General features: G+C 41.9%; 1 protein-coding gene across 1 annotated transcript; it reads left to right on the forward strand.

Annotated features, from left to right (window-relative positions):
* Nucleotides 1-498: 498 nt before the first annotated feature.
* On the forward strand, nucleotides 499-22,088 carry EFCAB12 (EF-hand calcium binding domain 12). Its single transcript, XM_054976400.1, has 10 exons — nucleotides 499-590; nucleotides 5,216-5,729; nucleotides 6,909-7,097; nucleotides 7,789-7,969; nucleotides 11,373-11,587; nucleotides 12,167-12,380; nucleotides 13,801-13,951; nucleotides 15,697-15,789; nucleotides 18,905-19,006; nucleotides 21,589-22,088. Exons 1-10 carry the CDS (start codon nucleotides 499-501, stop codon nucleotides 21,845-21,847), a joined length of 2,010 nt encoding a protein of 669 aa, XP_054832375.1. The 3' UTR covers nucleotides 21,848-22,088.
* The last annotated feature ends 1,899 nt before the right edge of the window (nucleotides 22,089-23,987 follow it).

Genomic DNA, 23,987 nt, shown 5'->3' on the forward strand with positions numbered 1-23,987 from the left:
AAAGGGGTAAATCCCCCCCCCCTCCTTTTAACAGAAAAGCCTTATGGCTGTATTTAAAAAACATAGTGAGGAATAATCCTACCCTTTCGGTGGGGCCACACCATTTTCTAGACGTGTCATCATACTAACCCCGTCCTGGCCACAGCCCTCACTGCCACTGCAGGCGCCCCTCCCCGCTAAGCCAGCTACAGAGGGGCGCCAGCCGCCGCACCCGCAGGGGCTTGAGATCGGTGCCAAGCGCTGAGGCCCCTGAGCTTGCTGGCCGCGAGCCACCTTGCTGGGCGGGACCACGCGCCGTTCGCTCTTGTGCCTCTCAGCCAATTAGCTGCGAGGGAGAGCGTCTATTGCCTTGACGACCGTCGGGTCTTTGTAGGGAGATTGAGGGAGAGGCCCGTGGGAGTTCCTTGCAAAGGGCGCGGGCGGCTTCGGCCGGGAGGGGGCTGGTGGAGTTGGCTCTTGTGCAAAGGCCGCGGACGGTTTTTCTAAAGCCGCCTCGTGATGAGTTGGATATCAGAGAGAAAAACGAAATGGAACAGCCTGAGTTGTACATCGCCTCTTACGTCTAGTCTCGCCTCTGCCTTAACAAGATGGTGTGTAGAAAGCAGTAAGAGCGCTCCGAAGCTGGGCTCGGGGTCTTAGCGCGGCGCTGACAGACTGTCCAATTGTCCTTTTTTGATTATTAGGTGAAATTGCTGCCCGTCGTACTCTGTCGTTGACAGAAAGTAGGCTATGAACGTTTCTGATAACTTCCGTTTTGGCTATGCAATTATTCCCCCAAAGCAAGGGTCTTTTTAAATACGATTTCTGCATTTTTAAAATAACCTGTATTTTCTCTTTCTTTATATTAAAATTTACCACGTGTGTAAAAGGTTGTACAAATACTTTTAAAATGACAATATAATCTATGCTTACATCTATCAATTCCTGTTATAGTATTTCTTCGTTGTTTAGGTAATATCTTTAAAAATGTTAAATGCATGCTATACCAACTGACCATATTTGCTAGTCCAATGCGTAATGATTTTCAGAAAAAAGTGATTAATATAGCCCCAAATTTCCAGATCCTTAAAACAAAGATTCTGTCTGCCATGTAGTGTATGTGTGTGTGTTGCTACTGTTCATAAAATAATCATAAATATCTTTCTGTACTATTTGCTGTTTGAAAGATTTTTAATAAAACTTGTTTCTGGTCTTTCCTAAACATATATAACATTAGGATTTGAGTCCAGTGGCACCTTAGAGACTAACAAGATTTTCAGTGCATAAGCTTTCGAGTCAGAGGTCCCTTCTTCAGCCACAAACATTTGCAGAGATGTGCTCTGTTTGCACTATGGGTATGGTGCATGGGTAAATTCATGCTCTTTTTTTGTGTGTGCAAGGAATTGGCTGAAAAGTCATTTTTATTTTTGCAAGCATAGTGTTAGATCTTGCTTTTAATCAGGGGTCATTTCATAGAAAAAGAGCTTGAGGAACTCATTAGCATAACTCATTAGCATATGCCACACCTCTTGCTATCACCGGAATAGTGTCATTAGTATAACTGATTTGCATATGCCACACCCACTGACATCACCTATTCTGGAGGTTTTGGACCCAATTCTGGCCATTCAGGGCCAAAATTGGGCCCAAAATGGAAAAAAGGGGCTGAAAATGGCTGAATAGGGGCCCAAAATGGTCAGGATCGGGCCTCTGATGAACAGGAGAGTGATCCACCACCCGTCAGAGGCTTGATCCGGGCCATTTTGGCCCCAGTCAGGCCGAAACAGGCCCAAAATGGCTGAGAGTCAGGTGGGTGGGGCCCCCTGACATGACCTCTTTGGGAATTGCCAGAACTGCATTCCTGTGCGTTCCCCCTTGAAATAAGCCCTGCTTTTAATTGCTTTCTGCCATTATACAACATCATTTCATCAAGCAAATGGAGGTACTATTTCTTCCCCTTTTCACAAACTGGACAGCTGAGTTAGGACATGCTTTGGGGAGAAAAGTCGAATGGGAGGCATCCCACTCCTTCAGATTGACTTGTAGAGGGTGTAAGATATGAACGAAGTGTGTTTAGAGGAACACGGACCCCCTCTGTTTCAGAATGAGTCACTCTTCTGGGCATTGCTGTTTGAGGACATATCCTCCTGTCCTCAGCTAATGGTGTCTGAATGATCTAATCACACCTAATGCAGACTTTGCAAAAGCACCTGACTTCAGCAGAGGATTATTGGACCAGAGCAGTAAATCTTACTGCAACTTACTGCATTGCCTCCTCTGGGGGTAGATATATTGAGCTCACAAGAGCTGTCATTTAATTAATTTCACGTAGAATTTTAGAGTTGGAAGGGACCTCCAGGGTCATTTAGTCCAACCCCCTGCACAATGCAGGAAATTCACAACTGCCACCCCACCTCCAATGACCCCTGTTCCATGCCCAGAAAATGGAAAAACACCTCCAGGATCCCTAGCCAAACTGGCCTGAGGAAAATTGCTTCCTGACCCCAAGGAGGCAATTGGCATTACCCTGGGCATGTAAGAAGGGAACACGAGAACTAAGCACTGGTGTAACCCTTCCTGCCCTTCCCCTCATGATCTGCCTAGGTTCACAGAATCAGTATTGCTGTCAGATGGCCATCTAGCCTCTGCTTTAAAACCTCCAAAGAAGGAGAGCCCACCCACCACCTCCCAAGGAAGCCTGTTCCACTGAGGGAATGCAATAACTGTCAGGAAGTTCTTCCTAAAGTTTAGCCAAAATCTCTTTTATATAAATGATTTTTATTGGATTTTATAGTGGGGAAAGGTTACAACAATACAAAAAGGTTTCAATAGCAGATTCGTGTACAAGACACATATCCATCCATCCATAATTACAGCAAGACATAACAAACCCAGTTAACGCCCCTTCTACCTTCAAGCTTCCCTTTTAATCTCTACAATCATTATTTACATTCTATGCTTTCTTACCCACTTTACTCTATTTCTTAATTCATTTCTAATAATTATATATATTATGCATAAATCACATTTCCAATCCCTTACATTTTAACCAAAATTGTTCATCCCTTAATCATTCCAGGAGTAGGAGATAAAAATAGAAAAGTAGAGAATATAAGCAGAAAGATAAATGATTCTTATTATATATCAATATAGGGAAAAGGAACATTTTTATACCCGTTTTCCCCCATTCTCTCCTCTGTTTTAATCCAGCCATCTTCACTTATAAATTGGAATTTTCATAATTGTGATGTTGGGAAGCCCAAATAAGTGTTTGGCTTAAACACTAATTTATATTCTAGAGAGGGTAGGTCTTTCATCTGTTTTATCCAAGCCATCTACATTTATATATTTGAACTTTCATAATAGTAAGAGTGGGAAGAACAGGTAAGTATTTGGCTTAAGCACTAGATTATATTCTAAAGAAAATAGCTAAAGTTTAGGAAGGATTAAAGAATTCCAAAGACCCAATTATCACATTATCACTAATCCATTAACTATGAATATACAAAATCTAACATGTTACAGAACATCTAAACTTTCAATAAGTCTGTATTACATATCATTAAGCATAGAGAGGGAGCCTAAATCATTATGTTTCTCCCTCTTTCTCCCTTTCAAACAAGAAACAAAAAGAGAAGACAAAAAGCTCCTCGGCCCCCCTCACTCTTATCCCTTAACAGTATAACAGGTTAGAGCGACAGATAGATATAAAAGGTTGAGCCTAAATTATTGGATCACAATCTGGATTTCATTCTCGTTTTTTCTTCTTCCTGTAAAATGGTACATCAAGTCTTTTTCCCATCTGCACCCCCAAAGACAACTCTTCTTCTAACCAGTTCTGGAAGGGGTTAGTAAAAATAGTGTTAGGTCTCTGTTTATTCTTCTTCTTTAAAATACGTTGCATTCTTTTCTCATTCAGAAACGGTACGCTGGGCTGCTTCTTCATGGGTTTGCTTCGTTGCCCCTCCTCTTCTTGTTTATGCCTTGTCTTTTTGTAGAGATGTACTGATGTGTTCCTCCATTTTGCAGGCTAAACTTTTCCTCATTCCGTTCTAGTTTTCTTTCAGCTAGGTCTGCCCCTTTAGAAATTTCTTCTGCCTTATCATCTTTTATAGTGTTTTTTATCCATTTCCACTCCAGATATCATATCTGCTTTAGTTATTAATTCAGTCATCAATTTAGTAATTTTTTGCAAGTTGGAAAATACTTCTTCTAGGAAAGCCATTTCAAAGTTACTTACAAGTCCAAACTCTCGTCAAAGTGGTAGAAAGCTTCACTTTTATTTATATTTTCAAAGGATTTATTGCTTTCCAGCTTTCCAGCCCGCTGCTGAGAGAGTTTTCTTTGCAATCAATCTTCCGTGCCTTCCTCCCTCCTCCCAGCCTTCGCCCAGGCAACTGCCTTGCAATCAAGCTGGTTCGCCCTCGTAAAGTCATAAAACAATTTTCTTACTTAATGGGAAGTCTTGTAGGGTCGCAATGCTCTGTCTTCCAGTTGCCTTTATTTGTCTTATCAGGAATCTGCTTTGTTTTTGCTTCAATTCATTTTCGCTTGTCGGACTTTCGGCTTTTGTAGCTTTGTAGCCGTGTTGGCTACTCCCATGGTCCTTGCTTTTCGAACTGGCGTGGGGGCTTCCCGGGGGTTGCCAGTCCCCTTGAGCTCCTCCACCTTGTTCCAGCCTGCCCCCCCCTCTCCGTGAGGGGGACTTGGGGGCCCAAATTCTCGAGTCCCAAGGAACCAGGAAGCTCACGGCAGAGAGCTCATAACTCAGCTGCCGTGCCTTCACTACTCCATCCCGGAAGTCAGCCAAAAACTCTTTTGATTTAATTTCAACCCATTGGTTCTGGTCCAACCTTCTGGGGCAACAGAAAACAACTCTGCACCATCGTCTCCTCTCCAGGCTAAACATACCAAGCTCCTTCAACCTTTCCTCATAAGACTTAGTCTCCAGATCCTTCACCAACTTTGTAACTTACTAGCAATTCTGACACACAGTCTGAAAATTACTACAGTATGTACCTTAAGTAAATACATCCTTAGCGGGGAAAAGTGAAAAGTGTGCTCTAAACACTATTTATTTGGCTTTGGTGATTACAAAGCACCATCATTTGTAAGAGCGTGCTGCTGAAAGTTACTTCCTAAAGTATCATTTAGATACTTACACTGAAATACAATTTCTAGTCAGATGACTGATAGAACTAACTTTAAATTTCCCCCCTGTTCTGTCTCTTCTCAGTGACAGCAACACCATGTCTGACAAGGAGTCTCCCAGAGGAAGTCCTGAGCCCAACCTGGATGGATTTATACAGCACTGCTTTAAACGATACAAGCTAAAAGAGAGGTACCCAAGTTTTTACTTGAAACTGAAGCCTAGTCGATTTGGCCCTCCTGCGCCTAGACGCCGTATTCTTATTGCCCCTCCAATGCAGGGAACATCTCTTCCCAGTGCCAAACCACAGGCACCTGAACCCTTGAGTCAAAAGCAGGAAACATTCACTTCTGAAGAACATCTTAAGGAAGTTCCTAAAGCTCCTACAGAGGAAGATGAAGTGAGGAAATTAGATGCTTGGATTGAAGAGAGGAAGAAATTGCAGTATCAGCTGAGCAAATGTGCAGATGTTGAGTCATGGTTGATGGGAAAAGAATCCATCAGTGAGCAGGAAGCCAGTGTGCTGAGAAAAATCAAGGAATCCAGAGAGGTGAAGAAAGTCCAAATGAAAGCCCTGTCAGCTCCTGTCAGCAACACTGAAGTAAGTGCAGCATGTTTCACAATCCTCAGTCTGCTGGATTGGCTTGCCAACACTCCTTCAACAAGTTCTCAGCTAGTTTTAGAATGGGCCAGGGAGAATCTAAAGGTCATAAATATCTTGTAAATCTCTGTGTGATTGGAGAGCAGAGGTAAAATCAGATTCCCCATCTTTCAGAACTCAGAAATTACTTTTTAAATTGCTCATCACTACCTCATTCAAGTAAAGGCTAGAGCTCTTTTCCTTTCTGTAAGTCAATATTCGAGTCCAGTAACACTTTAGAGACCAACTAGATTTCCAGGATCATACCCTGGAAATCGAGTTGGTTGCTAAGGTGCTACTGAACCCGAATCTTGCTCTTCTACTACAAACCAACATGGCTTTCCCACCTGAAACTATTACCCATAAGTCAGTATTTCCTAATCAATGTTCTGCAAGAAAGCATGGAATGAATAAATAAATAATTTGAAATCCTGTGAAAAGTTCCAAACATCCCTCAGAATATTGTGTTTATTAAGGTTATGTAAGGTGATCTGTGTCTGTGTGTGTACTCTGCCTTTCTCCTCAATGGTGACCCGAAGCAGCTTACATCATTCTCTCCTTCATTTTATCCTTACAACAACCCTGTGAGGTAGGTTAGGACAAGAGTGTGTAACTGGCCCAAGGTTACCCAGCAAGCTTCCATGGTGGAATGGGGATTCAAACTTGGGTGTCCCGGATCCTAGTCCAGTACCCTAACCACTACACCATACTGGTATGTGTGTATACTTGTGCTCTCTCACACACGGCTCTTTACAAATAAAATTTCTTGACAATAATTTAACAGTAATGGAATTGTCTGTCTGTCTATTTGTTGCACACTTTTCTGGCCTGTAAACATTTTCATAGGAAGTGATTCCTCAGGATTTGAAAAATGAATTTAGAGGTTCTTTCATGGACAAAAAGTTGGAAAACACTTTCATAAGGAGGTGAAAAAGAAGCAACAGAAGTTTCATTGCTTTCAGTGAAAGGATTTGGAGTATAGAAAACACATTTGTGGAGACTGGGATAAGTAGGCCTTAGAGGGAAGATTATGGTATTTGCCTGTTGTCCCCCCTCCCCGCCCCCATCTAGTTGCTTCTAATTTGTCAGTTACTGAAATAAAGTTGTCTAGGTCCCTTTAACAAGTCTGATTTCTTTCAGAAACTGCTGCCTCGGAGAAAAGCAAAGACATTCATCCCTCTTATCAATGCCCCATATCCGGAGTCTCTCATCACCCTGCAAAATCTCTTGCACAAGCAAAAACTCAAGCTGGTGGATATATTTGCCAAAGAAGATCGGGCCAAGACCATGAAGTTCAAAAGAGCAGATTTCATTAGAGTCATCGAAGGGGTAGGTAGGAAAGTCCATTCATAAAATGTGTCCCAGTTACATATATACAAATAAGGATGTTCCTTGAAAGCAATAATCGAAAAAGTAAATCATTAAGACGCTAACAAGATCTTCCTAAGCAGAGTTACACCTTTCTAAGTCTATTGATTTCAATGGCCTTAGACCAGTATAACTCCGCTTGCCAGTTTTTTCTTTCAGCATTTCTCTCTATATTGGCTAAACAAGCTTTGGCAGTGGTTTTATTCCACAGGCAGTGAAATCATGAAACAGAAATAGGGGGAACTAGAAGAAACAGTCTGTGGTGGTTGAAACTGAATATGGGTATAAGTACTGCCTATAATAGAATAACCTGTGATATCACAGTCTATAAAAAAATTAGATGGCTTAATTCAACCATTCTGTAAGCCCATACAGACAGATCAGTGAGCTTTTAAAGAGAGATTACCACCACCACCACCCCATGCTTGAAGCCAGATTTACTGGATAGGATATACCTTGCCCCAGAGTCGATATTTCATCTAGCCCACGTGCTCCCAGGGCACATGGGTATGCCTGCAGTTGTTTCAGGACCATTGTATACCTTTGTGGTTCCTATGCTGAGGTAGTCTCCATGAAAGAAACTGTTGCTTATGGAGTGTGCCTCCATGCCTCCCAGACTTGACTGAAATTTCATTTTTATCTTTGGTTTCAGACCATGGTGCCTATCAGTAAAAATGATTTGGAGGATGTTGTCATCTACCTCACTTCTTCAAAGAAAGGGAATTATATAACCCATGATGATCTGGCTGAGTGTCAGAAAATATGGATGGACTACCTAAGAGACCAATGGAAACATGCCAAAGAAGCCAAACCAGGTGGGAGGGAAAATACAAGTGGAACAGTTTTCAGTTCTCTTGACATCTCTAGTCTCAGCTTGTTCTCAGTGTTAGTTGGCTGATGGTTGTAAGGGGGCGGGGCTGTAGGGGTTCTAGATTGACTTCCAAATGAAGCAGACTCTCCCATGTGTAGTTCAGTGCTGCAGGCACAGGGTATAGGCATTTAGATGTCATGCTAGTACCTGCAGGCAGATAATTTTGTCTACAGAATCCCTACTGGATCCTAGGGGTATTTTCACCTATGACAAAACTGATTCACTCATCCAGAGAGAATTTTCAGAGGCACTGAGTAAGCATGACTAAGCCCACCATGAAGTCCATGAGATCCTACTCCAGAGTCGATATTCATTTCTTCTTGAAAAAGCCATTCTGCCCTCAAAAATGTCCTGTAACAAGTTCACTGGTTAGAAATGACTGGAGTCTCTGTGAGCTCTTGCATGTGTTTTGATACCCAAATATACTGTTGGTAATTTAGAGTAGTTTTCTGTGTCTCTTGGGAAGGCTTCTAAACTATGCTGAAACCACATGTCTGAAGTGAAGAGGTGTATGTGTGATTGTTCTCCATGCAACATTTGTGTGCATCTTAAAACATGGACATTTACACCTCTGTTTTGAATACGTAGAATGTATACTAGTCCAGAGATGTAAAATTTCTGAAATACACCATTTATAACTTAGGCCATTTCTACAGAGTCGGTCATTCCTGCTCTTCGCCTGCTTTTTCTGTCTGTTTTGCTGAGTCACTCTGAAAACTCAGCCTCCACACACACTCCCCAAAAGCGCTTAACTTGTGCTTTGAGGTCGCAGGACAACCTCCTCAGTTCTTAGAAAAAGCAGTTTGGGAGGCACTAATGTTATTGTTGCCGGGCCCCCTTTCAATTTTTTTTTGCTCTGCACATGTGTGATTGCATGATGAGAGCTTCGGAGGAGGTGCTGGGCTGTGATCGGACGATTCCTCAGAGTGCTTTACCATTCATAAGCCCAAGAACGCAGAAGAAGCGCTCCATCAGCCTGTGGCAAAAGAAAAGGCCAGGGAAAGTGCAGTCCCAGAAAAGGCACCAAAAATGGAAACCGTTTTGCAAATGGAGATGTCTGGAATCGTCTGTAAAAGCCGCCAGCGTTCTGTGAGTGGGCTGTCCCGATAAGGATGTGTGGAAATGGCCCTAGCTTATAAAATCATACTAATTGTCATAAATGCCTGACAGTGCAATCTTAAGCAGAGATACGTCCTTCTAAGCCTGTTGACTTCAGTGAGAGATCATTGTTTTAACATTTCATCAAGTGTTCCCATAAAGAAGTAGGAGGTATCAGTAGCATCCAGTGGTAAAGGCATTAGGAGGATTACTTTATACTCTAAGGACCGAACTATAAGTGAGTGATCACAGAGCCACAATATTTAGTATGGTGGTTAATATATTAATATGGTTGATATGTGGGGGGCTGTGGCACTGGCTCAGGCACAAAATGGGTCACTCACTGTCTTTTTTCTCTTACAGTTTATTTAGCATATTTCTCTGCTGTTTCTCCTGAACAAAGCAGGCCAAAGTGGCGCACAGCACAAATAAACCAATATAAAACCATAAAACAATAAATACCAATTAATAGGAATAAACACCAGTCAATCAAAGGTTAGCTATGATAATAGCTGGTGAATGACAGAGGCAGGCGTGATTGAATAGGGTGGGGTATGCAGAAGGGTAGTGAGTGTGGAGAAATTAGCATTGGTAATGAGACAGGAACCCTTTGTCTTGATTCAGTCCCAGTGGATGCATAGTCTTGAGCTTTGTTATCAGTTGCAATTCAGCAGTCTCTCTTTCTATTCTCCCTTTGAAATTCCTCTGCAGGAGAACTGCTACTTTTAGATCAGCAACTGAATGTCCTGGAAGGTTAAAATGTTCCCCCACTGTTTTTTTAATGTTTTGGTTCCTGATGTCAGGCTTATGTCCATTAATTCTTTGTTGAAGAGACTGGCCAATGTAGAGAGTTGAGGGGCGTTGCTGACATTCAAAAACTAGTAAGGGAATATTCAAAGGGAGATTCACTGGCTATTATCATTCAGCTTCTGTAATCACTCCACTCTCCAAGATATAAGGACAGATGGACTCACATTCTAGCTGTACCTGAAGAAGTAAGCTGTGGCTCATGAAAGCTCATACCTTATCACTAATTTTGTAAGTCTTATAGGTGCTACTGGACTCTTGCTCTTTTCGAAATCAAAATGGGCATTGTGCAAAAAATTTAAAGAACAAGAGATTCCTTCACAGGTATCCTTTTGTCACCATGAGTTCTGGCCCGCAAGGTATCACCATTAGGATTTTCTAAGCTTCAGAAAGCAGTTGTGACAAGGGGGTGTTTCTCACAAAAACCAGAATAGCTATAAGTCCATAGAAGAAGCACACTGTTATTTTATTACTAAGGACCTGTCAAATATGTTGGCAGAACTCCCAAGAATAACTTTGCACCTTACAACAGAAGAAAGAGCATGAGTGAGTTGTGTTTCCTTTTTTTGTTCTGGGATGTTGGGTACACAAAAGGAAGTTATGCATCTTCTTGTGACTCTCCTTTGCTCCTCTGCCCAGAAAAGAGTTACTACAGTGTGGGGAGGGGCTGGGATCCCATTTCACTGGTGGGGGATTCCCTGCTCCCAGCCTCTGCCTCCTGCCACCTCCCACTTGGCCAGCAAGGGGGAAAGTGCTGGGAGTGGGTCCAGGAGCCCCACAATGCACTCCCACGTGCTCTGGAGCACTTCCTTGTTGTGCCAGGAATGACCTCATTCCTGGTGTGACAAGGAAATGCTCCACAGTGCACACGTGCATGGTAAGTCTTCCAGATGCACCCCCCCCCAAACTTCCCTCATTCCCTAGTTTGGGTTCTGGGGGGCCTGGCAACCCTAGATATCACCCAGGAAATTGCAACACAATGAGAGCAACTGCCTATCACATGTCACTTGAAGTTTCCTTATACCAAATCATACCATATGTCCATCCAGATCAGTATTGTCCACTGTGACTGGCAACAGTTCCCTGGGGTCTCTGGCAGAGGTTTTTCATACCACCTACCACCTGATCCTTTTAACTGGAGATGCCAGGGATTGAACCTAGGACCTTCTGCATGCCAAACAAATGTTCTGCCACTGAGCCTTCATGTTTGTAGTCCACTCTTATTTCAAGCAAAACAGAGCAGCTTACATGGTTTTCCCCTCTCAATTTTATCCTCTCAATAAACCTGTGAAGTGGGATAGGGTAAAAGTGGTTGGCCCACGGTGGCACAGTGAATTCATTGGTGAATTTCCCACTCTGACCATTCCAGCACCTTGGGCTCTACAGATCCAGGCAATACAACACAAATAATTGATTGGGAAGGTTTGTAATGCAGCAACTTTTTCCTTTGACTGATACAGAAGAGCTCCCACCTGCTGACCAAAAAGTTGGTCCCATGGTTCCGAAGAGTGCTGCATCATATCGTTACAAGTTTAAAATTTTACCACCTGAGGAACCTAAATTAGACTACTTGGAAGTCCCCTCCATCAACACTGAACCAGACCGTATGCATCTGACTTATAATAAAATGGAAGAGGTTGGGAAGAGATACAGAGAAATGAGACGGCGACGAAAGGTGCTTTCTTTGGTACAACTTTATATGTTCTCTCTTTCTCTATGTATAGATATATCTTAGGGCCAAACATTGCAAAACAATCTTCTGAGAGTCCAGCCTTAGTTCCCCTTACCCAGCTCTCATACCATTGGCCACGGTTCTCAAGCATGTGCAGCTCCAGTTGGGATCAGGACCACAGTAGAAGGGGCTTCAGCATCCCCTGTATAGTTTTCCTGATGGAAAAGGCCCCAGGACAGAGGTGGTCTTTTTCCCACTGGAGAGCAACAAGTGGTAATCATGTTCGTTAGACAGATAGTCATGTTCCCAGCTCACACCATGTATTGCACTACACCTCAGAAATCTGCAGTATAGGCTCCTGGCATATCCTTCAGTAGATGACTACTGTTGCATCAAGGTTATATGACGGATATGCCAGTGTTAATTCTTACAGATGCTCATAAAAGTTGGGTTTTTCCCCCAAATGGAGAAGCCTCATGCCACTTCACTGGAACCAGAACAATGTTTTTCACAACAGTATTTGGATGTTTTGTAACAATGTCAGATGTTGTATAACAAAGAAGACATTGTCTTGTATTGCAGAGGAAGATCAGCCTCTTAGAATGGGCAGAAAATTGTCGAGTGGTGAAGTCCGGAGATCCGGTTGTGGATAATCATTGCATGCCAAGCACTATTGAGGGTGATATGGGAGAACTGGTGGACAAGCATCGAATGGCTAGCCACCTGGTCTGGTTTCAGTGTGTCAGGCTCTGCCAACAATATGGAATTCCACTTACTGAAAGACTGCTGCAAAGGGGTAAAGTAAAAACAGAGGACTGGAATGAGGATGGAGTATCCTCGAAACAGTATGTTCTGAATTCTCTTCCATGCCCCAAATGGGCATGAAATTCAGAATGGAAGCCTCTGGCTGACAACAGCAAAATCTACAGTTAGCAATCAACAGCTATGAATCTGTGAATGTTTGTGGGCAGTGGGTCTGGTGCAGGTGTGAGTGCTGTTGGCTGCAAAGAAAACTATTAATCATGTGACTGTGATTCAGTTCAAATGTAGAATTGTGTATTTGGGACAAAATTCAGTCTCTTGATAATCTCAGCTTCCATTTAAAAGAAACAACAAGTTTCTGGTCCTTATGCCAATGATGGTACTATTCCAAGGCAGTGCCTGAAAAGGTGCTGTGAGTTAGGAAAGTAGGGGTGGGGAAGGATTTACTATAAGTTTTTGTTTCCTTTGCATAAGCTGTTTGTGCTGCACACACCCCGCCCATCTGCAAGCACAAACACTAGAACTTTTTCTAACAGAATGAAAAGAAGGAAGGAAACAAAAATGACCCAAAAAAAGGGAACAGGAATGAAGGAAGAAATCACAGAGAAAGATTACTATTCTTGTAATATTTATTTTTAAGAAACAGTCTATCTCTTTATTAAACTTTATATGTCCAGCTGCTCAAAAACATACGGTTGAATCCCACAAATCTTTTCCGCTAACAGTGGCACTCCTTTGGTATAAGAAGCCCTTTGAATCAGTGGAAGAAGGTTCCTTACTTTGGAGGAAATGCCAAAATTAGTGGCAGATTCACGAGATGCAACCCATCTTTCCAAATACACAATTCTTTGGTTGTTGTGGGTTTTCCGGGCTGTATTGCCGTGGTCTTGGCATTGTAGTTCCTGACGTTTCGCCAGCAGCTGTGGCTGGCATCTTCAGAGGTGTAGCACCAAAAGACTGGTGCTACACCTCTGAAGATGCCAGCCACAGCTGCTGGCAAAACGTCAGGAACTACAATGCCAAGACCACGGCAATACAGCCCGGAAAACCCACAACAACCATCGTTCTCCGGCCGTGAAAGCCTTCGACAATACACAATTCTTTGTTTCTAGTTGCACGCCAGAATAAACTCTGGAGTGGGAGTGAGATAACTGGACGGGTTGTTACCCTGGTGTGGAATTGTTGTAAAGGATGCCTTCTTTGGATAAACATTTTATTCAGTGTAATTGTTAGAGATGAAAACCATTGCTTGTTAGCCTCTGTTGGGCCATCTGGTTATTTTGGTTTCAGCTACTTCTTAACTGATCATGTGTGAATCAACAAATTGTCTCAACCTTCCCAGGATAATTAGGATAGCTGAAGCTGTAGCAGTTAAAGTTCTACTGTACTGAACAGTTTGTGTGTTATGTGATAGTTGTTTGATCCTGTCTTTTGTTTTGTTCTCTGTCCAAAAGCTCTGCTTTTCCCAGGTGATAAGTTATTAAATTATGGTGGTAAGGTGCACAAGATAAGACAGCCAGGAGGTCATTATGAAATATATGCTCAACAGGAATCAAAGAGTGGATTGCAAGAAAAGCCAAAAAGCCCTCCCAGGAAAAAAGAAAGGTTTGTTCAGTTTGGGGGGATGATTTATTAGGTTTCCAACACCACAACAGTCCTCAGGAATTCTCTAGCTAGAATATCATTACTATGACCAAAGCTTGTCTTTGTTCTTCATGAGTTCTGCACAGAGCACCTTTTGCAACCTCCTAGAGCCAAAACCTTAAACTTGGTATGAAAGTCCCTTCCCCTCAGGAGAGTGAAGATGCTGAACACACCTGGAAAGGCAGGACTGGCACCATCCCACTCAGTGCTCTTTCGGCCTTCTCAGACACGGACTGTGAAGAACTTTCTCTCAGAATAAGCTAGCTCTCAATCCTTGTTTTGCCCTCTTCTCTGTTTTTGGTTTCTTGGTTGTAATATTCAGTCTTTCCTAATTTCTTTCCATCTCCCCTTGGTTGAGTTAGGCATCTTTGTTGTAAAAGCCTACTATCAAAATTGTAACAGTCATGGCAAGAAGTTACCAGTTTTGTTGTAGAGAAGATCCCATAGTAGATAGTGGCTCAACAAGAGTGGCTGCCCCTCCATGTCACCATGTACGCTGCCCCACCTGCTCACCAATACCCTACCCTGGAGCAGTTAATAATTCTTCCCTCCAAGTTAATGTTGTTTAAACATTTTTTTAATTGTCTGGCCTGTGCAATTTATTCATGTCAAGGGCTCTGCAGGATGCCACATTGTCTACTTTGCTGTGGGAGATTGCACCTGCCCTCTTCAGTTACCACGGTTGCTTGGGAGCTTGTCAAGACAGAGGCCTACTTTGGGGTTGGCGCTGGGCACTTTACATTCCATACAGCTGAGACAGAACCTGCCTGTAATTCACTGGCTTAATTCTGGTAAAAATGGTTAACCATAAAGTTGTGAGTTCATATCTATTGGCTGCAAGGGAGAAACTGAAGCCTAAACCTCTAGAAAAGATCTTTTGTGGATGTTTGTCAGTGGGTATTAGCAGTGATAATTAAGTGGAGCATTGTTGGGGAGGGGAGTTATATAGGGGAGGTGATATTTGCGCTGTTGGTAGCTGAATATATACTGATGGGCTACCCATGCAGTTGCCAGTGAGACAAACAACACCCTCAAGGGCCATTTTGTTGAGAAAACAACTTGGGAGAGCAGGCAGAGGCCTCTTCTCTATGCACACTGTACTTCTTAGCCAAGTTGGAGCCTTCACATGCTTGAGAATTAAGTTTCCATGGTGAACTCACAGCCAACATCTGACTGTAAGGTCGCTTCCACACGTCCTTAATGAGATGGCCTGCTAATGGAACTTTGGCGGGTTATCTCACTCATTACATACGTCATCGTTTCCCATGTGCGAGCAGGTTGTCATGGTCCTGGGTTTTGAGCATTTTTTTGTGAAACTTGTTCTGTTTTCATTTTTGATGCCGCTTGTGGTGGTCATGGTCAAATGTAAAATGTAATATGTAGTTTGGCCCATAGAACAGAAGGTTGAGTAAAAAAGGATCTTTAGTCATTTGTTATGTTGTTAAATAACTACTGCTGCATTCTTGTGTTCTTCTGTGCAAATGCTTTTGTTGGCTGCGTCTCTGTCCTAATACCAACACATGCCTTGCACTGAATAATTGCTTTAGCTTCTTTTTTATTTTTCTTGTTTTCATCCACTGTTGCTCTATAAATATTACAGACTCAGTCTGTGCTGTCCTTGTAAGTGGGTTCGCCATGCTTAATTTATGTAAATGAAGCATGTTTTTCTTTCTTTAGAGAAATTAAGCATGTTTTTCTTTGTTTAGAGAGAAAGAGGTGAAGCCTAAAAAGCGACAGCCTGAGGAAAAGCCCCTGTGGGGCCGCTGGAGGTCCTACGCAGAATTTAGGGACCTGGTGAGGTATGTGTTAAATGTGAAGAAAGCGAATGATTGGCCCAGATCATCATTTTCATTATTTAGCTCAGTTATTTTACCATCAATTACCATTTTAGCATCACTCTTCTATTAAAATTTCCCTGATCAGCCAGCAAGAGCTGGAGACACAGGTATGCACATCTGCATGTGAAAATGCATGCATGTATAACACAAGAAGGCTGATAAATGTATACAAATATGTATATTTCCTAAGGGGGAAGGAATGTGCAGCTTCTAACATTTTGGCAGAAATAAAACTATTATGATCAGGAGGGGGCTTCCTCCTCCCTCCTGTTCACTCATTTTCCTCTGGTAGACTGCCACCACCCAAACTGAACAGGCTTGACCCTTCACCGGCTGTTTGGAAAGCTGAGCATATATAGATTTCTACCAAATGGCTCAAGCAGAAGGCCCGTCAGTGAGGACATGTTGACACTGCTTAACTTAGCTAAAGAAACAGCTTTATTGATTTACAGAAGAATATAAAAGATAAAGAGAGAGACAGAGCACACAGTATATAAGAAGTTACCATAAATTAGAGTTGCAACTAATCCAACTGAAATAAAAGGCAAGAGTGTAATCTGTAAATCTACCTTGAGCACCACCAAACAGACCTGGGCATTCGCTACTGGGATGGGTTTTCATCCTTTGTAGAGATAGAGACACACCAGCTTCTAGCACCTTCCCTGCTCCATTCTTAGGACAACCTCCTCCTTCATCTCTCCTAAGATGACAGTTTTCTGTCAGTTAAACGAGCATTCCAAAGAAGTGTCCATCAGAGCAATTGGAACCAGTGGGTTTTTTTTCCTGCTGGCTTTATAGCCCCTGCTTTCCCAGGGCATGTTTAGAAAAGTGCTTAATCTCTGAAACAGGCCTTCAGATATATGCCCTTATCATGAAAAAAAACTAAGACTGCAACCCTAAGATTGCTTTCCTGGGAGTAAGCTCCACTGAATGAAATGAAAATTCTGAGTCTACCTATTTAGGATTGCTTCCTTGATTTGTGTTAATTTTTCTGTAGCTTGTTTGCATTCGTGTCTTCAAAACATCACAATGGATTTATAGTAGAAGTAAGGGTTTCTGTCTGGATCCAATTTAAAGGGTCCTGAATCCCAGCACAGAAAAAAATCTCCTTCAGGGGTCTTCTAGAGCCCCTGCTAGTTAGAATCAACTATAAGAAAACTAGCGCACGGTAGACTCTATTTATTTATTTATTTAATGTCATTTATGGTCCATCATTCTCACTAAGACTCAAGGCGGATTACACAGTGTGAGATGAGTACAGTCAGTATCAAGGACAACTTCATAAACAATGCCATAAAATAAACACAAGTTTACAAAGACATAACATTTGCAAGAATCCAATACAGAGTTGAAGAAATGCTGAAACAGAACATAAGCAATTCTAGGGCTGACACAGGAACATATATTTAAAGCAGCAGATAGTACATAAGGCCAGGGCTCATATTGAGGGGGAACGCACAGGAACGCAGTTCCGGCAGTTCCCCAAAGAGGTCACATGTCAGGTGGCCCTGCCCACCTGACTCTCAGACATTTTGGGCCCGTTTTGGCCTGGATTGGGGCCGAAAGGGCTCAAATCAGGCCTCTGACGGGTGGTGGATCACTCTCCCGCTCATCAGTGGCACAATCCTGATCATTTTGGGCCCCTTTCCAGCCATTTTCAGCCCCTTTTGCCATTTTGGGCCCAATTGCGGCCCTGAATGGCCAGGATTGGGTCCAAAACTGCCAGAATAGGTGATGTCAGGGGGTGTGGCATATGCAAATCAGTTATACTAATGACACTCTTCCGGTGATGGCAAGAGGCATGGCATATGCTAATGAGTTATGCTAATGAGTTCCTCCAGCTCTTTTTCTACGAAATTACCCCTGCATAAGGCAACATAGTGGTGAAGCCAGCTGTACCTGTGGGAGAAAAGCCCAAATGCAAAAAACATATGCAATGTATATCTGCGAACAGGTTGATATGCTGGCAAACAAAATGGGGGAGAGGGGAAATGAGAGTTATACTTGTTCAGACACACACGAAATAAGCCAAGTCTCGGTGGCTCTGCTTGCATCTCAAGGACTCACTGGCTAGTGGTTATGCAGGTCTGGGAGATGGTGACAGGCATAAGGCATGCCTATTGTCTTCTGTGCAGCTTGTCCCAGCAGTGCTGCCACTGCCTCAGTTGCTTTAGCAGAAATCTGACCCTGGGTGTCAAGACAAATAGTCTGGTATGTAGCTGTTAGCACACATGGTGAAGATTGCTTAGCCCTGAAGTAGAGGAACCTGTAGTCTATATAAGGCAGTATTAAAGCTAGGATTTGGTGCTATCCTCAGTGGCAACTTGCAGTTCCCAGGACAGTGGGGGTACTGTGATTTCTTTTTTGCTGCCCCCTTTTATCCAATCCAGTTGTCCTTCCAGGTCAGTATTATTTCTTGCTAATAGAGTTCAGTCAATAAGTATGACATCAGTATGGTGTGCATGTTTGCATTAGTATGAACAGGTTTGCATCTGTAGACATAAGTGCATGTACTAGCAGTAGAAGATAGACAGTGTTACCTGCAAGAGGTTAAATCTGAATCTGCTCTGAAGTATTCCAGACATATCTGGAGGTTGGGTGTGGGACTAGAGATGGGCATGAACCGGGAAAGAACCGAACCGTGTGGTTCGTGGTTCGTCAAATTTCACGAACCTGCCCCTGGTTCTCGAACCGGTTTATTTGGTTCGTGAAAACATCACATCCAGGTCAGAAAATCATCACTTCCGGGCCAGCAGAAGTTCACTTCCGGGTCAGCAGACGGTCTGCAGGAAGTCCATCCCCTGTTGCCTAGGAAACTGATTGGCACCAGACTGTCTGCAGTGACAAACCAAAAAACGAACCAAACAAACCAGCCTAAAGTTCATGGTGGTTCGTCAGAAATGGGATTTGATGAACCGCTGGTTCACGAACCACGAACTGGCCTGGTTTGTGCTTAATTTTGGTTCGTATTTTGGTTCATGCCCATCTCTGTGTGGGACTGCACTGCTTGGCCAGTTGGCTAGGCCCCAGCTTCCCCAATTTGACTTTGTTTTTTCTAACATATTGCTGTTTACAGCGGACACTCAAAAAGACTGAGGCTTGCAGCAAGAAGTCTTTGGGATGAAAGCTCTTTTGACAGCCAGTCACAAATGAAGTTTGAGAAACGATTCATTGAAAGGTATAGTGCAATATTTCTATCCAGTACGATGTCAAAACCTTTCTGTGTCATTGTGCCTGAAGAGGAATTACTGATGAAAGATTTTGATGTAATTTTGCTTCCCCCTGCTGAACATCATACATACATACATACCCTCATCCACAGACTTGTTAAGTGGTGATGCCTGCCTATTAAGATTACAGTGCTGTACATCTCACTGTAGACATATTACTGCAATGGAAAATAATGCAGAGACTGCTGCTTTATGGAAGCAGAAGTATTTTTTAATCATGTATGTAATTGATGTAATCAGAGATGTTTTTTAAGTGCATATAGTGGATATTTCTGCTGTTATGCCCCTAGGATAGAGTCAATATAGGTATCCGTTAAACAGGACTATGGATTGGATCCAGTGCAAAAATTCTGCTTGTGTTAGAGCTCTTGCGCCTGCAGAAATACAAGAAAAACAGTGCAATTCTAAGCAGAGTTAATCTAGTCTAACCCCATTGATTTCAATTCTGCTTAAGATTGCTCTGAAAGACTGCAATTGTCAATTGAACTAAGTAAAACTTTTTTTATATCTCCACTTGCTTTTCCACTTGTGCAAGGTCTTGTATAACCAGTTTCTGAGCACTATAATATATCGGGATTAATGAGTTGCACAAGACCTTGCACATGCAGAACCGCTGTAAGCCTATTTGTGTTGCTGCTTGTGCATCACTGTATCTAAGTCACTCTCTCATTGGTTAAGATGTCCAGAAGAAAGCAAGCCACTTTCTGATTCTACTTGATAAATTTTACTGATTCAAGTCAGGGGTGCATGACCCAATGCCAAGTGCAAATTGTGCAAACAAGAGTTTTCATATCTGTTTATTTTTCTATTTTCTGTGTCTGTATCATGATCCTCCAGATGCAAAAACTGAACTTGGCCCTGCTTATCATCCAGTATTTGAAGTCCTTCTCTTGCTAGATGCTGGCATGTATCTTACCACTCTGGTCAGCAAAATTTGAAGCCTTCCTCCATCCCTACAGATCCTTCTTCCAATTCAAATCGCTCCTCTTCAGGAGGAAGAGCTGCTTCCAACGAAGGATGGTTCCTTGGGCTAGGAAGGCCTTCAATCTTCTTAAGCTCCTGTCTGTTATTGAAAACACAGCTGGCACTGTACATTAAGATTAAATCCCATTGCATACATTATTCAGTAGCCACATAACGATACCTAATATATTTGTTAGCACCCTGCTGTGTTCAAAGCACTTCAAACACATTATGTCAGTCACCTTTACAACACTATATGGTAGGCTGATATTATTCTTCCCAAGATAAAGGCTACCTAGTAAGTTAGTGGTAGAGACAAGATCTGAAACAGACTTCCTTGGTCACCGCTCAGTTTCTTGAGCAGTACACTATCCTAACACATACAGTCAATTGTTATGTATTGGGCTAGCTTTGAGTAATGCAGGGCTCTTCAGGTCTACAATCCTATTGGGAAATATGGTTAGCAGCAGCCAATCATTCCTCCGCGATATGAACCAATTGCTGCCTTGTAAACATGTTACCTCTTGACAGCACATGCAAATGAAGGATACTAGTTGTCTGTGTTCTCATTGGGGGGGTTACTCTGAAACAGATTTCCTTGGTCACCGCTCAGTTTCTTGAGCGGTACGCTATCCTAACACACACAGTAAATTCTGGTTATTTGCTGTGGTATGAAGGGGAGACACTGTCTCTGAACACTCAGTGGACATGTACTGAAAATTGAATAGAACATTCATAATCCATATTCATCTACCTTGCTTTTAAAGAGACAGTCTTCTAAATTACTAACTGGGCATAGGACAGCAAGGGGTGTGTGGTCATCCATTATTTCTGTTACTCTGTATTTTGGAAGAAGAAACAGGAGTCCCTGGCTAACATACGTAGTTATATCAGGTTACACTGCACATTGACTCCCTGAATTGATTTCCTTGAGAATGGCTGCATTGATGTCTAGGGAGGATGACATATTCACTCGGTTTCTTTTTTAACTTAAAGGTGTATTTTGTATTGGAGATACTATTACATTTGTTACTTGTCACTATAGTGGCCTTACTCAGATGCAAGACCCCCCAAGGAATTATTGTTCTTATAGACATACATAAATTAAAAAATAAAAATATTATATTTTTAGTTCAAAATGGGGCTCTCTCTGCTGTGGCCCCTCACTTACAGACTTTTCTCTGTATTTATTTGCCTGGTGCCTACTCTTTTAGATTTTAGGCACTGAAGGCAAGCTTTTTTTTCTCCTCTATTTCCCCCGGATTAAATCTCTTGGCTAATTTTAATTCCTGGGGGTGGAGGAGATTGCCATTTTCCCTCTCCTTCTGTGCTTACTATTGTGGTTTTTAATGCTGAAATTTGTTGCTGTTGCTTTATATTTTAATCATAGTTTTATATAGCTTGCATTTATAAGCTGCCGCAAGAGTGGTATATGACTGTTTTAAATAATAATCACAATCATACTGATAATTCTTGCAAATCCATTTCATGGCACCTCATCACCATTCCTTTTTATTGTTGTGCTCCACATACCTTGAACATATTTATTTTTCTGAATTGTTTATAGGGAGATGAGAAGAATGTTTGGCTTTCTCAATCCCAGGACTGATGCCAACAGCTTCTGGCCCGGACATCTGCTGGACAAACTGCGTCTGTACCTACCTGAAATGGAACGTGATGAAGGAGAGGCCCTATTCAACCATATTTCTCGTACACGCCCTGTTTATTCTGGCATTTTTCATCCTTACCACAACTGGCCAATCAATGAGCTGAATTATGTCACCTACGGTGATCCAGATTCCAGAAAGGATTATTACTACATTTGATAGTATTCTGAGGAGGAAATGTTGTACAATCATGACCCGTTGGCTACTCCAGTGGATCTGCTGCCAGTAAGCTGTTATCCTAGCAAAAGAAAAATCATTGTAAGAAATCTCTGTGACAATCTATGGTAACTATGTGATTTGGTAAGAGGGGCTTTCCCAATTAATCCGTCAGATGTGCCGCAGTTAGTTTGCAATTTGCCCATTGATCCAAGGAATGATAGCCAGTCTTCACTTTGTAGGAATGAGGAAATCCACCTCTTGGGAAAAAATCCTCATACTGCTACCACCTCCACTGCCCCTGACAAAAGAAAAAACAATTTCATTTCCACTGCATGATTCGCAGGGAAAGACTGCTATAGTAGTTGCTTCACCGTAACAGCTGAGCAGAAGGGCCATAGTTCAGTAATAGAGTATGTGATTTGTATTCAGAAGGTCCCAGACTCAGTTACAGCATCTCTCACTTAAGGAATCCCCATTTAGTTATCATAATTAGTAACAGTTGATTTCCTCTGTGCATTTGTTTAATCCCATTTCAAAATGATTTAACTGGCATTAGACTGACATCTCCATACCTTGAGTTCCAGAATTATGAAGTGTGAGAAGAAATATTTGCGTTTGACCATCCTGAATCTAGTATCAATCAGTGTAGTGGGATGACCCTGAGTTCTAAATCCCACCCATTTTTTTTCTAAACTATGTTCTAAACACCTTTCCTTATAGAGGAGGTGTTTCAACCCTTTGATCAGTGGAATTATTCTTTTGTGCATCTTTCCCAGCCAGTGTGTATACAAAATTAGGTTTTCTTTTGTCCTCATCTGCATCACTTTACACTTAATGCAATTTCTGTTTCCATTTTGTTGCTTATATAACCAATTAGAAGAGGTTCTTCTGGAGCTTTTCCACAGTTTGTGTGGGATTTCAGATTGGTGGGGCTTTTGCTGGAGGGCTACTGATAAATTAGACTAGACTGCACTAAGCTAGATAGACAAATAGCCTAACTTGGCATAGAGCATTAGATGGAACTGTAAAACAGGAAAACACTAATACAGTGGAGAATTTTAAAAGATAAATAAAACATGACATCTGATTGTATATATGTGAGCTTATCATTCATAACACAGGTACTGTTGAAAAAGTAAATTCCCACAGGACAATAGCATTAGCAGTGGTAGCATTTACTAGGTGGGAAATTACCATTTTCTGAACAAAAAGGTTTTGTAGTAATGTGTTGGCAGAATGTAGTATCCACGTAGCAAAAGCACAGTTCTGAGAAAGATGGCTGAAACCCTCAAATCAAATTTGTGTATGTATTAAACAATTTGCATTGGAAAGCTTAAACATCTGGCAAGAGCACAAGATGTGCCCCCCCCCTTTAGAATGTACAATGAATAATGCTGCCATTAACATTCCTGTAATTTGATTGTTCCTAATTATGTATGGAATGCAAAAAGGCGTAAAATAGATAACAAAAATAGACTGATTTACTCCTAATAATAAATACTTGGTTTAATGATGGCTAAATAAAAGAGATCTTGTGCTAATTCAGATTAAAGATTAAGTCTCAAAACCTTGGGTGCCCTGATTAAAAGGCTCTAGCCAAAGAGGTATATGGAGAAGTCTAGTGCGTTCTTTCCTCCTGGCCAAAAAGTTATGGATGTAGCCAGCACCGAAAGTCTGCAACTGATTTTGGTGGAATTTCTCTACTTTAGGTATATGAAAGAAATAGAAGTCACTGGGAATTTTAAACCCACTGCCTCCAAGGAGGCAAAAGCAAATGCTTCTAAATGAGTTAGCAAGACAGGTTCAGGTGCTTTCAGGCAGTGGTTGAACCCATCCCCCCCCCCAACTGCAGACCATTTTCAGTAGCTTCTATTTAATTCAAACTCAACGAAGAATCTCAAAAATAATCCTTTTCAATTAAATAATTGAAGGAGTTCAAGTCTTTGGACAGTGTGACCCCACCTTGTGATATTTATTTATTTACATTATATTTATAGTCTGCATTTCTCACTGAGATTGCACACTGTAAGTCAACATGATCAACGGCTAGGACATTAATGAAAATAATAAGCAAACTTCAGGTGTCTTCTTTCTTTTTTCATACATAAGACTTAAATGACAGGATATATAAACAATAATC

Source organism: Eublepharis macularius, chromosome 4 (assembly GCF_028583425.1).
Source record: "Eublepharis macularius isolate TG4126 chromosome 4, MPM_Emac_v1.0, whole genome shotgun sequence".
Taxonomy (NCBI): Eukaryota; Metazoa; Chordata; class Lepidosauria; order Squamata; family Eublepharidae; genus Eublepharis; species Eublepharis macularius.